General features: G+C 38.7%; 1 protein-coding gene across 1 annotated transcript in view; it reads left to right on the forward strand.

The window, feature by feature from the left end:
* The first annotated feature begins 7,674 nt into the window (after positions 1-7,674).
* Positions 7,675-16,655, forward strand: part of LOC126183660 (zinc finger CCCH-type with G patch domain-containing protein) — a 166,962-nt gene continuing 157,981 nt past the window's right edge. The window contains exon 1 of the mRNA XM_049925805.1: positions 7,675-8,179. Within this exon, the coding sequence (XP_049781762.1) occupies positions 8,126-8,179 (54 nt within the window). The 5' untranslated portion in view covers positions 7,675-8,125. The remainder of the gene's footprint in view (positions 8,180-16,655) is intronic.

Here is a 16,655-nt window from a genome sequence, read left to right on the forward strand (position 1 = left end):
TGTACTTGTTGCCTGCTGTCCGTAAACAGCTGGAAGCTGCGTTGACTACCATCGACAAGCTTCTAGCTAATCCTCAACGTTGTGGTGACGTCTGGGCGCCAGTGACGAGACCTGCGACACTTTTGCTGCCGTTGGAATGCGCTGGTGACCCTGACATCGCTGCGCTTCTGATATGCAACATCTGTCCGATCTGTTCTCACTCCAGAGTTGGTGGCAGACAGTGATGTGTTTGCGTGTCATTGGGCAGAAGGCGAAAGAGGGAACAAGCCGTGCGGCTGGCTCCCCATGTCTTAGCAACAAGTACGAGGTGCTACCCAGTGTTGATGATTACTCAGCCAGCATGGGATGCCTCTCCTGTTGAGCCAGCAGTCGATTTTTTTGCCATTCTTGACAAGTACAGATAATGAATATGCTTGCATTGCAAGCTCCGATGTTAGATGGGTGCTGGAGCCCCTCAGGGAGATTGCGGGCAAGGCGGGAAAGAATTACAGTGTGCATTCGATATGTTTGCTGGGACGTCTCATCCATGATGTGGAGGAGGCCCTGCTGGTGGCTGTCGAGCGCAATCGGTGCAACCGGTTGCATGTAGCGGCACATATCGCCACGAATGACGCCTGCCACTTAGGTTCTGAGGCCATCCTCGACTCCTCTCGATGCTGGCTGATTTGGTGAAGACAACTAGCAATGCACGTGGGGTGCAGGCTCAGCTGTCTATTTGTGTTATCGTACATAGGGTTGATCATGGTCCTCTAGTTTGGAGCAGAGTGGAAGGTCTAAACCAGAGGCTCAGACGACTCTACGACGGTATCAGATGCGAATTTCTCAATCTCTGCTATCAGTTGCAGAACTGAAGGGTTCCCCTTAACAGGTCAGGAAGCGGCTACAAGGGTAGCGGAGTATGTGTGACGTGGACATGGGGCTTTTGTAGGTTAGAGAACCCCTCCCTTCGAATCAAAGACGATTTGCCTTTTAAATCAGCCACAGTGACCTCAGAGAATCTTGGTCCTCGCAGATCAGAGATAGAAAAGATTAATATGATTTTAGTAAACCGCAGGAGCATCCAAGAAAGGTCCCACAATTAGTATCGCTTACTGAAGGTTATAATGCACACATAGTAAAGGGAACAGAAAGCTGGATGAAGCCAGACGTCAATGACAACGAAATCCTAAGTTCAGATTGGAATGCTTATCGTAAGAATAGGTTAGTCACCAGTGGTGCCAGTGTGTTTATTGTAGTACAAAATTCTGTAAAATTTAGCGACGGTGTCATGGATTCCGAATGTGAATTAATCTGGGTGAAACTGAGTATCAAAGAACGCTCAAAAATGGTGATCGGATGCTTTCATAGGCCACCTGGGTCAGGATCTGTAGTTGTAGAGCACTGCTGACAGAGCTTGCAGAATCTCATTAGTAATTTCCCTGATCATGCCGTTGTAATAGGGGTGACTTCAAACTTAGCAGGTATAAAGTGGGAGTGTTATACCATCAAAACTGGTGCCAGACACAGGGATTTGTGTGGTATTGCTCAAGATGTCTTATCCGAAAATTACATTGAGCAGATAGTTAGCGAACCAAATAGTGAGGGTAACGTCTTAGACCTCCTGGCAACAAACAGACCAGAACTTATCGAATCAGTTAATGTAGAAGAAGGAATCAGTGATCACAGGGCTATGACTGCATTTATGATGGTGGTCCTACAAGGAATGTTAAGAAAGGTGGGAAGATATATTTGCTCAGGAAGGGTGACAGGATACAAATTACAGAATCTCTCAGCAGTCAGCATCAAATATTTGGTGATGAGGACGAAGATGTGGAGAACGAAATGGAAAAAATTCAAAGGCATAATTCAATATGCCCTAGACAAGTTTGTTCTGAGTAAGGTTTTAAGGGACAGGAAAGATCCACCATGAATTAATAGCCGTGTTAGAAAAGCGCCAGCCGGCCGCTGTGGCCGAGTGGTTCTAGGCGCTTCAGTCTGGAACCGCACTGCTGCTACTGTCGCAGGTTCGAATCCTGCCTCGGGCATGGACGTGTGTGATGTTCTTAGGTTAGTTAGGTTTGAGTGGTTCTAAGTGTAGGGGACTGATGACCTCAGATATTAAGTCCCATAGTGGTTAGAGCCATTTAAACCATTTGAAGAAAAGCGCTACATAAACAAAGAGCACTTTATCTTAGATTCGGAAGTAAAAACCTAGCTGACAAACAAAAGCTGAACGAAGCGAAAATTAGCGTAAGGGGAGCAATGAGAGAAACATTCAATGGTTTTGAAAGTAAGACGTTGTCAACCGACCTGAGTAAAAACCATAAGAGATTTTGGCCGTATGTAAAATCAGTAAGTGGGTCAAAATCATCTATTCATTCTCTCAGTGACCAGGCACCGAAATGGAGGATAAGAGGGAGACGGCCGAAATACTGAATTCGGTCTTCCGAAGTTGTTTCACCACAGAAGATCGTAACTCTGTCCCTCCTTTCAATCGTCGTACGAACGTCGAAATGGCAGATACTGAGAAAACCGATCGCGGAATTGAAAAGCAGCTACAATCGCTTAGTAGTGGAAAGGTGTCAGGACTAGATGCGATACTTATGAGATTCTATAAAGATTATGTGAAAGAACTTGCTCCCCTTCTAGTAGTAGTTTATCGTATATTGCTTGAGCAACGAAAGATACCTAACGACTGGAAAAAAGCGCAGGTCATTCCCGTTTTTAAGAAAGGCAATAAGACAGATCCACGCATTTGTAGACCTATATCGTTGACGTCAATCTGTTGTACAATTACGGAACATTTCTTATGCTCAAGAATTATGACGCTTTTTGAAAATGAACATCTCCTCTATAAAAATCAACATGGATTCTGCAAGCAGAAATCCTGCGAAACTCAGCTAGCTCTGTGCCTCCATGACATCCACAGTGCAGTGGACAATGGCGCTCAGGTTGATGCCATGTTCCTTGATTTCATTAAGGCATTTGACACCATCCCACAGTGCTGTTCAAAGAAAAATATACAAGCTTACGGAGTGTCAGAACAGACTTGTGATTGGAATCAAGACTTTCTTGCAGATAGAACACAATACATCGCTCTTAATGAAACAAATAGGATGGATGTAAAGGTAATATCTGGAGTACTACGGGGAAGTGTGATAGGACCGTTGCTGTTTACAATATGTATAAATGACCCAGTAGAAACCGTCAGATGCTCCTTAACGCTATTCGCAGATGATGCAGTTGTTTATACCAAAGTAGCAATGCCAGAAGATAGTAAGAATTTGCAGAACGATGTGCAGAAATTTGATGATTGGTGTAGGCTCTGGCACTTGACTCTGAACGTAAATAAATATAACATATTGCACATACATAGGGAAAGAAATGCACTACTGTACAGCTACACTATTGTTGACAAACAGCTGGAGACAGCGCCTGCTGTAAAATATCTAGGTGTAACTATCCAGAGCGACCTTAATTGGAATGACCACATAAAAGAGATATATTTAATCAATATCACACAATAATTGATATGAGTAGGATATCCAATTTCTTCCATATCTGCTACAGTTTCTAGTTTTAATTGACTGTATGCACTGTTATTGCTATATCTCTCTCAGCCTCCAAAATTGATATTAGCATTGTCATCTCCAAATCCAATTCATTTATTCAGGTCAGTTTTTAAATGATTTAAGATATGTACACAAAAATTGACCACCATGTCTAATGTCTCCCTATTAAACTTCCCAGTTTCATTAATTTTAAATTTGTGCCCATCTTGGCAAAATATTAAATCAAAAGTGGATTTTTTTTTCAATTTTATTGTTACTTGCTTCGCTGCTAATACTATAAAACGAGCAGCTTTGAAATTCATCTCGGAAGAAACCAATTGAATGAAGTGGAAGATCTTGCGAGGTGCCAGGGTTGGCAGAATATTTAACACTAAATTCTTCTAGAATCTTCATATGGAAATGGTGCTCTAAGCCCCCTTTTTCTGACTCCGACTTTTGCTGTTGCATATGGATTAAGGAGAACTGACTTTAATCGACCCTGCAAACGGAGGAGAAATGAGTTGGGCACCTGCAATAATTTAATTTGATAGAAATTAATTTGATAAAGGAAAGTTTCATTAACGTAGTGATAAATGAAAGAGTGGCTCTACCAATCAACAAAATGAAATTTCTGTCCAAAATAACAATGTGATTTATTATGACTAAACTCAAAATAATAAACAAAGAACAGGAAACATTTACAATACGTCAAATTGGATACTCAAATAAATGCTGTGAAGGTGAAGTTGTTCATAAACTAGACTGTGACATTTATAACCAAGTGGTATGTGGAGCCAATTCCTTGCAACTCAAATCTTAAGAGAAACATGCAGCCAACCCAACATTAATTGTTGCTACAGTAGTGAGAACTCAGACAATGAACATCCAACACAGAACCACGTTAGAAAAGACGGGAACAGGCGCGCTCTGCTGAGCTCTGATTGTCACATAGCAAAATTCCCTAATCTGCCGGTGCTGTGGACATACATTACCAAGCTATCTTCTTAACTGCAAGGACACGATGTGGCATACCAGAGGCGATTAAATCCACAGTTCTATACTGTTCAGTATTATTAAACAAACAAATGTGTTTTTACTAGGTTATTAATAATATCTGGAAAACTGTATCTACTAATACATTACATCCTCTGTTTAGTAGTGTTGAACACTAAATACTTTTTCTCAGCTTCACATTTGTGTATGCACTTTTTATTTATAATGAAAGTGTTGAGTTTATTGGTATTACAGTTGAGCTGTGAAGTTGTCCATAAACTAGATTGTGACATTTATGACCAAGTGGTATGTGGAGCCAATTCCTTGCAACTCAAATCTTAAGAGAAACACGCAGCCAACCCAACATTAATTGTTGCTACAGTAGTGAGAACTCAGACAATGAACATCCAAGACAGAACCACGTTAGAAAAGACGGGAACAGGCGCGCTCTGCTGAGCTCTGATCTTCACATAGCAAAATTCCCTAATCTGCCGGTGCTGCAGACATACGTTACCAAGCTGTCTTCTTAACTGCAAGGACAGAATCTGGCATACTGGAGGCGATGGCTGGTTGCTTCGACGTCCCGTCATGGTGATGATAATGTCGTGAGTATATCCCGAAACAAATTATCCTGGTCTACTTGTACCAGACTAAAGACTTCCTGGCAACACAAATGCGCCTCTGAAGGAGACGAAGAGGGCTCGCCACACAATCACTGGCGGTACAGTGATGGATTTTAACAAGCGAAGTCACACAGTAACTCTGATACAGTCAACTTTAGCCAAAACTGCTCAAGACGGACAACATAGGCCACTTGTACGCAGAACGCTCAATCGCCAACTGTACTCGGAAAGTTACGTTGAAGTCGAAACTTCAGCAACTTCGTCAAACAGTTACAATTAAATGAAAGTATATTAGACAGCCAACGGAAGGCAGGCTGTCCAGAGCAGTGAGAGCACAGTCTTGTAACCTACTCCGAGCGAAAGGCGAGAGCCGAATCCGTCAAGAGCACCCATACAAGTAGAACACGGAACATTCCCGCCCCCACGACAGTGGCCGTGGTTAAACGTTCCAATCAGCAACTCTAAAACCGGCGGAAAATTCCACTCTATTGCCGAAGCACTACTATTCCACCAAAGGAGATACTTGGCGCCAATTTCTGCGCCGATTTTGCTATGTCATGGAGCTATCCCCTGAACAAGCCAATCACAGTTTTGATTTTGCAGAAAACGCGGGAATTTGCCCACCAAGAGAAGTCATTCCCACGCCTCGCTGGTAGCCCGTCAGAAAGTGTTTTCACTAAGTTTCTGCGAAGTAACGGAATCTCTAGCCCCAGCCGCTCCTTCAGGCACCTGTGGGCGTGTCGCCCCTGCTCTTATGACAATGTCAGCGTTTGGACAGCATCCACTCGACTCCCTCACACACGTCGGCGTAACCCTTCCAAGATCAGTAGAACCCGCCTGTCACCGGACCACCCAGGGAATGAGAGACACTGCGGTGAAGTCCGCGTGTGAAGCAATAGCAACTTTTCACCACATGCAATTAAAGAGGAAAATATTCATATCTTCTGAGTTCTCAATACTAGCCTTGTTATGACAATACTCGTCCTTACTTCCTCAAATCGAATTACTCAGAGTAAGATATAAATATGGGAGGGGGCAAGGCACTGTGTGCATCATAAAGGCATACTACCTCTCAGTCTTGCTTAATCAGACATGTTGGTTTTGTACTAGCTGAAGTACACTGAACAGCATTTTTTGAGTCATTAAATATTTTTACATTAAGTTTTTAAAACACTCCATAGAAGTAAAAGACTGGTGTTTTTTGACCACATCGTAAGCAAAACACAATTCTGTTGCAACTATTTTTTCTTCTTCTAAACTGTTGTGTTTAAATAATTTATGAGAGTTTTATTCATATTTGAGGATGATACATTGGATTTATGTTTCTCTTTTATAATGTGATCCTTTATGTCTGCACTTCCTCCATGACCAGTACTTAAATATGTATTACAGAGTTTCCAGAAGGCTTCATGGTCTGCTCTGTCTTTTTTCTTTTTTTAATAAGTATATATTTCTCGCTGTATTTGTCAGAAAATTCTCTTTGGCATTGTGGATAGGTCTAAAACATTATAAAATATGGTATTAGAAACTTCATCATTAAATTTAAAAAAAACTACATTTTACGTACAATGTAACAACTTTTTAAAGAGTTCATCTTAGGGGGGAGTGAGAGGGAAGGATCAGTGTAAGGCTAAGCAATTAACAGCATGTAGTGGATTGCTGACAATTAAACTTTGGCTGATCATCCGCTACAGGCGAAATATCACCCGGAAATAACAAGGTTTTGAGATTGTTTACTGTCAGAATGCTCACGTTCAAATATGGTATTACTCGTAGTGATAAATACTAAATAAAATAAATTCAGGCGGCAGTGACTCAATGAGTAGAAAACCAATGACATTTTAAACTCCAGTAGTGTATTTAATCCATGCCAGACTGTTAGATTGCAAGTGCTAGGAACCACGAGGAAAAGCACAATATCTGTCGTCTTCTGCCGACACGACAGAGCGGTACTAGAGTGAGATGAGTTCTTCACAAAGTTGTTGGGCTGTAATTTCTAACTTTAACAAAATTCACTTACATCGGCAGCAAACTGCAGACAGAAGCTGTAGAAATATATGATATTTACATAAGTATCGTCTTTTCAGACTTTGTTGTGAAACGCCTTCTAATTAGCCGAATACAATAACAATTAGTCTCGTCTACACTTACAGACTGGGAGTTGCGATTACATGATTGTGAGGAACAGGACGTGTTGCGTGTCGAATAGAGGGAAAACTACCTGTTAGACAATGGAGACATTGTTAAGAATCAAAAGACTATATATTTGAACGTAGCCGGGACATCGGGACTTGAAATTCGAAACTAGCACTATTAATCGGGACGCCTGACAACTCTAGCCCATATATCAGTTAGCCGATAACTACATTATGTACTATGCGTATACGTGTGTGTGATAATCGTGTATACTCATGGAATACTTACACTTTTTTCTAGATGAATATTTAATACATAATTACGTATAATACTGCTGAGAGGCTAATGAAAAATCAGCGCCAGTTAGAGCGACGCAGTGATCGTGTTTGATCTATGCAACATGGGAGCAAGTGAAGATCTTTGCAAGTTACTGTCCTATACTAGCAACAGACGAAGTTTGTTTATTTTGTATATCCGCGAAATATGTATTATGGTGTTTTGGTTATGTTGTATAGAAATATGTTTGCATGTATTCGAACATAGGTATTGTGATTTAGTTGAATTCGTGTGATGTCGTAAAGTGGATCTGTGTTGTTTGGCTATTATCAGTAACTGAATATTCAATTCTGATTTGTTTTCTCGACGTTTTGCTTATTGGCGACCGTAAACTGTTATATTTCCATCTCGAATTCGACCTTCAGTTGAATAGAGTAAAGTATCACCACATAAACGGTACCGCTGCCAAGGGATTTTCCGAAATTTAAGTCTTATTTATTGCTTAATACAGTTTTAATATTTGCATTTTAAATAGGATATGCCAAGTAGGTAAAGTGCTGCAAAACCATGACAACCGAGTATGAAGAACTGGCAGATTCCCTGAAAAAGTATGAAGAGCAGGTAACCATTACCTTATTTTCATTGTTATTCATTTTTTGCTGCCCTTTAGCCAGAAAATGTTGTTGGGTAGTGGAGATGAGTATCCTTTTGCATACTTTCTAGTGCTGTCAGCTTTCCCCCTCCATGTGTTTGAATGTCATAACTGATTTAATTATTTGCAAATTATGTGTTGTATTAGCACTTGATTATAAATGTGTAGAAATCTGCACTTTATGTTCGTTTACATTTTTAGTTTAAGGAATACTTTGACGTGAAACAAAGTTATGCTTTAGTTTCATGTCAAAGTCATTTACGTTCTTCCTCACCTATCCTTTACCAGCCAATTCTGCCCTCGTGAAATTCATTATCATTCTACTGATTTACAAAGTGCACTCAAATGCGGCTGTGATCATGCTGGTTCGATTTATATCAAGCAATACAAACAGTTTGTTTTTTCCAGTAGAAGTAGAGTTGTGGCAGTCATCATACGATGAAGTAGTAGAATTGATGTTAGTTTTTCAAAAGTGTGTAACAGTTTCAATCACACATTTCACATACTTGCTATGTTATTTGAATGCAGTGGAGTTGGCTGTTGATATTCATTCATCTTACTTTTCTGGTTTTGTGTTTATTTAGTTATTCATCCATATGCAGGGATAAATTTACAATGATACAGTATCTGTCATCTTAATACATCGACAATAAACAGCACAAAAATTATGCGTACAGAATATAAAGGCTTGCTTTAAGGGGATAGGACAGATGGTCAGCTGTGGTCTTGAAAGTACCATCCCATCATTTGCCAGACGGTACTTAGGAAGACCACAGAAAATCTAGATCAGGATGTTCAGACAGAGGAAGCTCCATCCATCCAAATATCAGGTCATTGTCTTAACAACAGCACTGCCTAATTCAGTTGGTCCTGATTGTACAATGTTCTTAAATGCAAACACAGTTTTGCTCTTCATTGCTGCACATATCATTGATCCCCGCTGATGGCTCTAGAACGAGGCACTTGCATCTATAAGCCCACCCCGTGCACTAACTCCAGTTCATTTATAAAACCGACTCCTGGCCAGTACACGTTCCATGCCACTATTCCCAACCTCAGTCTGCATGTCCTCTCAGTCCACCTGAAAAACTAAGACAGCACGACAACCCCCCTCCAGCCCATGATGAATGATATGTTGAACTCAGAAGAATGACAAGACATTACTATCTTATGCAATTGTAGATCTTGGCACATGATTTTCTTGCAAAACCATTATAGCATTGTAATTTGACAAGGTGATGTAGTTATCCCCTTTCATTATTAACCACTAATCTGAACCATTTAAGTAATCTTTGATTGTGTAGCATGCATTATTTATAAAGAAACTTTTTTTCAAACACATGTATTTTAACAATCTTTTCCATCTCCTGTGGTAGTTAATTGTACAACTTTATTTCCTGATAAATTCTGTTTTGAGTTTATTGTTTGTATTTTCGTGGTAAGTGTAAGTCCAAACCGGCTGTTGTTCCATGATTATGTTTAGATCTTTTAGTGAAATACTTAGTAATGTTTTCCTTGTTATGCGAATAGATTAGTTAATGTACTGTTCTCTCCCAAGCATACTGTTTCATCTCCAGGAAACACAGGACTTATCACTACACTTGGACTTGACTGTGAGTGGTGAGTCAGTGATAGGGCTAAGTGTAATGAACAGGGAAGGCGGAGATAGGGAGAACTTGGGGGATTACAGAAGCGTCAGATTCCACCCGTCTGCTTTGTCCCATGATGTCACCAATAGGGCGGAAACGACCATTCTCAACATTTTTAATGTGGCGCCTATAACATCATTACATCAACAACAACAAACACGAAAATACACAGAAAACCGACAAACACATCTCTCTCCAAAAATATAATCAAACTAACGTGACCAGCGCGGGAAATTGGGGTTTTTGGGTGGGGACGAACTAAATATAAACACACCACAATCTCAAACCATACAAAACGACGACATAAAAACACCACAAAATTCCCAAATTCCACTACACTTACAATATTGACAGGACTCGGTCACTTCCTTTCACCTACATAGCTCAACCGCAATTGTCGATACCATAAAATAAAAACCAACTACTCCAAAAATAATCACACCGCAACTATCGATACCACGAAACCAACACCGAAAACAACAAAAATTGGAAACTGCCACTTCCCTTGTCCTAGATAGGTCAACTGCAACTCACGATACCAAAACACATAGCTACGATGACACATTGGAATCGAACACTTCCCTTGACGTATATAGGTCAACAACAGCTCATGATGCCAAACACACACAGCTACGATGACAAATTGAAATCGGTCACTTCCCATGACCTATGCAGCTCAAATACAACTGCCGATACCAAAAAAATTGACACCGAGTACTTCCCCTAAGATACATGAATCAACCCCAAGTGTCGATACCAAAACATCAACCACCAACACATGTACAGAAAATAACACTGACCCAGCAACACAGGTCAATCCATACCAAGTGGTCCAGCACTGGTTGCTTGACCATCTCAGAAAAATTTTATATTTGTTGGGTGAATTCCCCAATTTTAGTAGTCCCAAAAATATTTTTGTAAAAAAAATTATTGTTTATTATTTTTAAATGGGCGGCCATATTTGTTCCAGGCCGCATGTATTTTTTCATATTTGCTAGCATCTACATTTTTTACAATTATTCAGTAGTGGATCGCCCTAAGCCTTTCAGATAAAATGCACTTAGTTCAGCACACTCTGGGCTACAAATTAACATCATTATCACTTAGCTGAATGTATTCTTTAATATATTTTTATTAGTTCAAAGTTATCAGCCCCAAATTAAAAGAAAACTCAATTTTTGAACAGCAGTTTTCCAAAGAAAGATTAATTTCTCACCTTTAATATTTTTTCTGCTATTACACTGTAGGCTATAGTATAGTTACTTTTTATAGAGTATCAATGGTGAGCAGCCTACACTTAAAAAAATACACTATTTTAAAAAATGGATTTTTTTTAATTTTTCCATTTTGTGGCCTGCAACATCTTTGTTGGGGGACCAGATAAAAATCTGAAAATTTCACAGTTAATAGACCTTTATGATATCAAACTTTGTTATAAATTACAACTTTGATATTCAGTTGGAAGTAATGGAAAAAAGATTACAAACACGAGTCAAAAATACGCTTTTTAACATCTGCAATATCTGGTAGGCTAATCAAAAGACATATACCAATCCCCTTACACCAACAATTGTCTACTCACACTTATTTAGCTAGAAGTTCTTGAAGTGTGCAGTGGAGAATGGTGTCTCAGTAATCTGTAGGTGGTGTTATTAATGAAGCATGTCATAAAAGTGTGTATACAGTGTATCGTAAAGACATTACTTTAATCGAAGATTACAGTGAAGAAGAAAAAGTGTTGTTTTACCTACGAGTCAGCCCAGAGGTCAAATAAACATACAAGTACCACAAAATGAAATACTTAAAAACATTTCATCACCTTTTTGGTCGGACTTGCATGGACCCTTTTGAGAAACATAAGAAACCTATAACAAAACGTCTGCGAGAAATAACATTTGATCATTATTCTATAAATAAAAGACCTTTTGTCAATCTCATACCAGGAAAATCATTGTATCCAACATGTTATTCTAAGATATTTGTAATTCCAAGAGAAAGGAAAATGAAATCTCAGATACAGAATTTTGTGACCTATCAGCAACCATTAAAAAAGTAGATACAGCTTGTGAAATCGTGGGTATATCGCCTATTAGTAAAATTAGAAAACTAAGTCAAGATAAAAGACCAAATACCTTGAATACAAAAATTGACAAAGTGGCAACTACAGTCAAAAAGAATTTGGAAGTTTCATTTCAAAATACAATTTGTACTAAAACAGATGGAAATTCTAAAACTTCACAAAATGAGTATGATGATTTGATAGACAAACTAAATGCTGTACTTCAAACAAAGAGGATAAAATTAAGATTATCAATTTACTGCCTAATTCTTGGAGTCGAGCAAAATTTAGTGATGAATTTAATGTGTCAGAACTTCTTGTTAAGTTGACAAGGCAATTAGTGAAAGAACAGGGAATTTTACCAGCATTACAAAAGAAAAATGCACTAATTTGGTAGATGAAGACACAGTCAATAAGGTTATTAAGTATTATGATGATGACAATAACAGCCATATGATGTCTGGCAAAAAAAGACTGTGTTTCTGTGAAAGTAAATGGTTCTAAGATTCAAAGACAAAGAAGGTTAATATTGTGTAATTTAAATGAACTATTCACTGAATTTAAAAAAGAAAATCCTGAAATTAAAATTGGAAGATCAAAGTTTTGTGAGTTGAGATCAAGATGGTGTATTGTTGCAGGGACACCTGACACCCATAATGTTTGTGTTTGTTTGTATCATCAGAACATAAAGTTGATGATAGATGGGGCCAGTCTTAGAGTTGACTATAAAGATGTTTTGGACGTTACGGTATGCAATATTGACAGTTACAATTTTATGATAAAGGCAAAATGTGAAGATTGTCCAGGCAAACAAGCCTTACTTGACATGGTTGGAAAATCCGAAGAAGATGATGTGATGCCTGACAATGTAAAATACAAACAATGGGTGACACAAGACAGAACTCAATTGGTGACAGTCATAAAATCATGAGAAGTGTGTTTTGAAGTGTTGGTGGCTAACCTTGAAAATCTGAAAATGCGTAATTTTATTGCAGAAGCTCAAAGTAAATTTTTGATAGACAAAAAGCAAATCTTGGCAGCTGATGAATGCTTAGTTCTTGCTGACTTTTCTGAAAATTATTCCTTTGTTGTTCAAGATGAAGTACAAGGGCACCACTGGGTAAACAGACATGCCACAGTTCAGCCACCTGTATTCTATTATAAAGATGAAGATAAACTAATGAGCCACAGCTTTTGTGTCATAAGTGACTACCTTGAACACAACACTACAGCAATGCACATTTTTCAACTAAAATTAACAAACTACGTTAAACAGCACCACCCTTCTATTTAAAAAAAAAAAAAAAAAAAAAAAAAAAAAAAAAAAAAAAAAAAAAAAAAAACTTATTTACTTTTCAGATGGGGCAGCAAGTCAATAAAAAAAAACAAAACAAATATTAACATCTCCTTTCATAAAGAAGATTTTGGGTTTGATGTGGAATGGCACTTTTTCGCTTCATGCCATGGGAAGAGTGCTTGTAATGGTGTCGGGGGTACAACAAAGTGAGCTGTCACAAAAGCAAGTCTGCAGCGGACCGATGACAGTCATATCATAACACCTCAAGAAATGTTTGAATTCTGTAAAAAACACATCAAAGGAATTACTTATGTTTTTGTACAATGTGAGGAAATACAAGAAGTCTATGACAGTGTCTTGAAGGAAAGGTACAACACTTGTCAGAAGATTAAAAGGCACTCGATCTTTTCATTGTTTTGTACGCCATTCACACAACTTACTGAAATGTAAGATCACATCAACTTTGCCTGATAGTGAACTTCATCAGTGTGGAAAACATGTAGAACGGGTTCTTCAAAATAAAGACATAGTGGCTTGTGTTTACAATGAGCAGTGGTGGATTGGCGAAGTTGATAATATTGAATGTCAGAACCCAGATGTACATGTATTTTATCACCCTCCAGAACCAAGGACATCTTTTAAAAAAATTGAGAAGGATCAAGTTTGGATGCCACTTAAAAATGCGCTAAGGAAGCTGTCTCCCATGGAATTTACAACTGAGACTGGGCGAACTTATAATCTAACACCCAAACTGAGTGAACAAATTTCTCAAATGTTCAGTGAGCGATGTACTAAAAACAAATAACAAGAGAACAGTATAATGTAATTGGTAGGCTTATTTTCAATTAAAAAGTAAGTAATTGTAAATATGATTAAATAATATACAGGTGATGCTGGAGTTTAGGTCATCTGTTTCTCGGTACACTGACAGTTGTGTGAAGGAGTGAAATGGCAGTGGTTTCAAGCTGATGACAGAACAGAATGACTTGGATGTTAGGTAAGGGGTAGATACGGTGATGATAAGGAAATGAGACACTGGATTGACTTACTGTGATGCTTTTTATTGCTTCGTGACGTGTTTGCAGTGAACGTGCAGAACAACACAGACACTGGCTTAGAACTTCAGTGTAAAACTTAGATGAGGCATACTAGATTCTTCAAGCAATTACCAGAACAAATATGTCCCTGGCCTATAACTTTATTAGAATTCAAATATACACAGTTATGTGTGGTACTAAAGGCTACGGACCATGAAAGTGTCAGATTCTACTGCTATAATGAAATCCTTAATTTAAAGTACTTATCACAATGAAAGTGACATACAGACATAGATGCATGTAGACAAATGTACAATGTAATCCGATAACCCTAGGTCAGAGATACAAATCGGCAAGCTCTGTAAGTCATTCTTTGTGTACAAGCTTAATTAATTGAGCATAGTGGTCACTCACGTAGTATCTGCTTTAGGCTGTTGATCATCCAAGACTGCTGTCTGCAATTCTCCTCCTCTGTTTGGAACTTTGGCTTGCCTGTCATTTGAAGGGCTCTATATAATGCATTTGGGACTGTTTGCGTACAGATGGTACATGACTGCATCACTTCTTACTTCCAATTTCCAATCAGTGTGCATGATATCAGTTGTTTCTCAATGTATATGAACTCTTAATGGGCTAACAAAAGTGGCTTGCACTGTACATTTATAAGTTACAAGGCTTACTCGTAATATTCATACTTACTGATTTTTCTTTTTTTATGGCAACTCTTCATAATTCGGTCATTACAGTGAACTCAGTTTGGTATGCACGAGAGTCCTCGTTAAATATATTGATAAAGAGTTCCGGCATCCATTGAGGAAACAAGTTTCAAAGAGCTACAAATTGTGGTGCACATTGGAATTAATGATGCTCATCATATTGGTTCCAAGGTTACAGTTGGATCGTTCCAGTATCTGACTGAGAAGACTGACCGTGCCCATGGAATTTCAGCAAAGATAACAATCAACTAAATTGTCTTGAGAATTGATTGTTGCTATTGGTTCTGAGTCGAGTGGAAGGCTTTGGAGGTAGGCTGCAACTTGCTAGACATGAGCCATAAGGTTCGGAACTGTAGTGTTTCTTTACAAAAATAAGATTAAGCAACTCTGACTCTCCATCAAATACAGATAATGAAATATGTTTGAAACCATGAAGTATTAGTGTAAGATTCAAAGAGATGTCTCCCACAGATGAGATAATGAAAATCCTTGTGATCAGTAGCCAAACCATTGGCAAAAAAGTACTAAGATTTGAAGCATTCTTAAAAAGCAGTGGAGCTCAGATGCAGAAAGCTGGCAAAAACCCATTATTGACAGCAGTGAGATTTTTGGAGTAAATCTGAGTGTATATCCAATGGACAGGCTATTGGTAAGTGGAAGTGGTGTATTGTTTGCAGTAGACAAGAAACTCAAATACACCAGTACAGAAATTGCAGCTGCTTCCAAGATTGTTTGGGCAATATTCATTATTAAGAGAGGCCATGAACTTATATCCTGGCCATCTGTCAACCACCAGACACACTCTGAGATGTAATCAAAAACTAGATAAAACCTCAGTTTGATAATACATACCACGGGACAGGGTGAGGTTGATATTTTGGGCTAAGATTGATCACTGCACAATTCTCTGTTGGGTTACTAATTTCCAGCTAATGTGAAAATGGATGTTTGCCTTCTTCAGGTTGGTAGCAACTGGAATGTACTTGAAGTGGAATCTCTATTGTTGAACAAATCTAGAACTGATTTGTAATACCACGATAAAAATTGATTACAATTTCACCCATTTTTGTGGGGTTAAATACGTCTGAATGTAAGTGAAAAGCCAGCTGGAATGGCCGAGCGGTTCTAGGCGCTACAGCCTGGAGCTGCGCGACTGCTACGGTCGCAGGTTCGAATCCTGCCTCAGGCATGGATGTGTGTGATGTCCTTCGGTTAGTTAGGTTTAAGTTCTAAGTTCTAGGGGACTGCTGACCTCAGAAGTTAAGTCGCATAGTGCTCAGAGCCATTTGAACCATTTTGTAAGTGAAAATTATATGTATGTGCTGGTGTTAGAACATAGTCTTTTATATTACTGTTCAGTTGTTATCTTAACACACAGTAGTGCACTACAAACATATTGTCACATGGTAATCACTATCAGGCCCAAATCCGAAAGCGGGTTCATCAGTGAAGTACAACACTTAACACTCAAAGGACTTTTATTATGAACACCAACTTAGAAATACAACAGAATTGAACCTCGGGATGTAGAATGCTGCTGTTAATGCAAAAATCCAGTATACCTGAATATACAACCATAATAAATTAGGATAACTTTCCAAAAATGATAATACTAAATAACTACACTGGTGGTTGGATTTGAAATAGCGTCCTGCAGCATACCAGCCAGTGATGCTAACCACTATGC

Source organism: Schistocerca cancellata, chromosome 4 (assembly GCF_023864275.1).
Source record: "Schistocerca cancellata isolate TAMUIC-IGC-003103 chromosome 4, iqSchCanc2.1, whole genome shotgun sequence".
NCBI classification, from domain to species: Eukaryota; Metazoa; Arthropoda; class Insecta; order Orthoptera; family Acrididae; genus Schistocerca; species Schistocerca cancellata.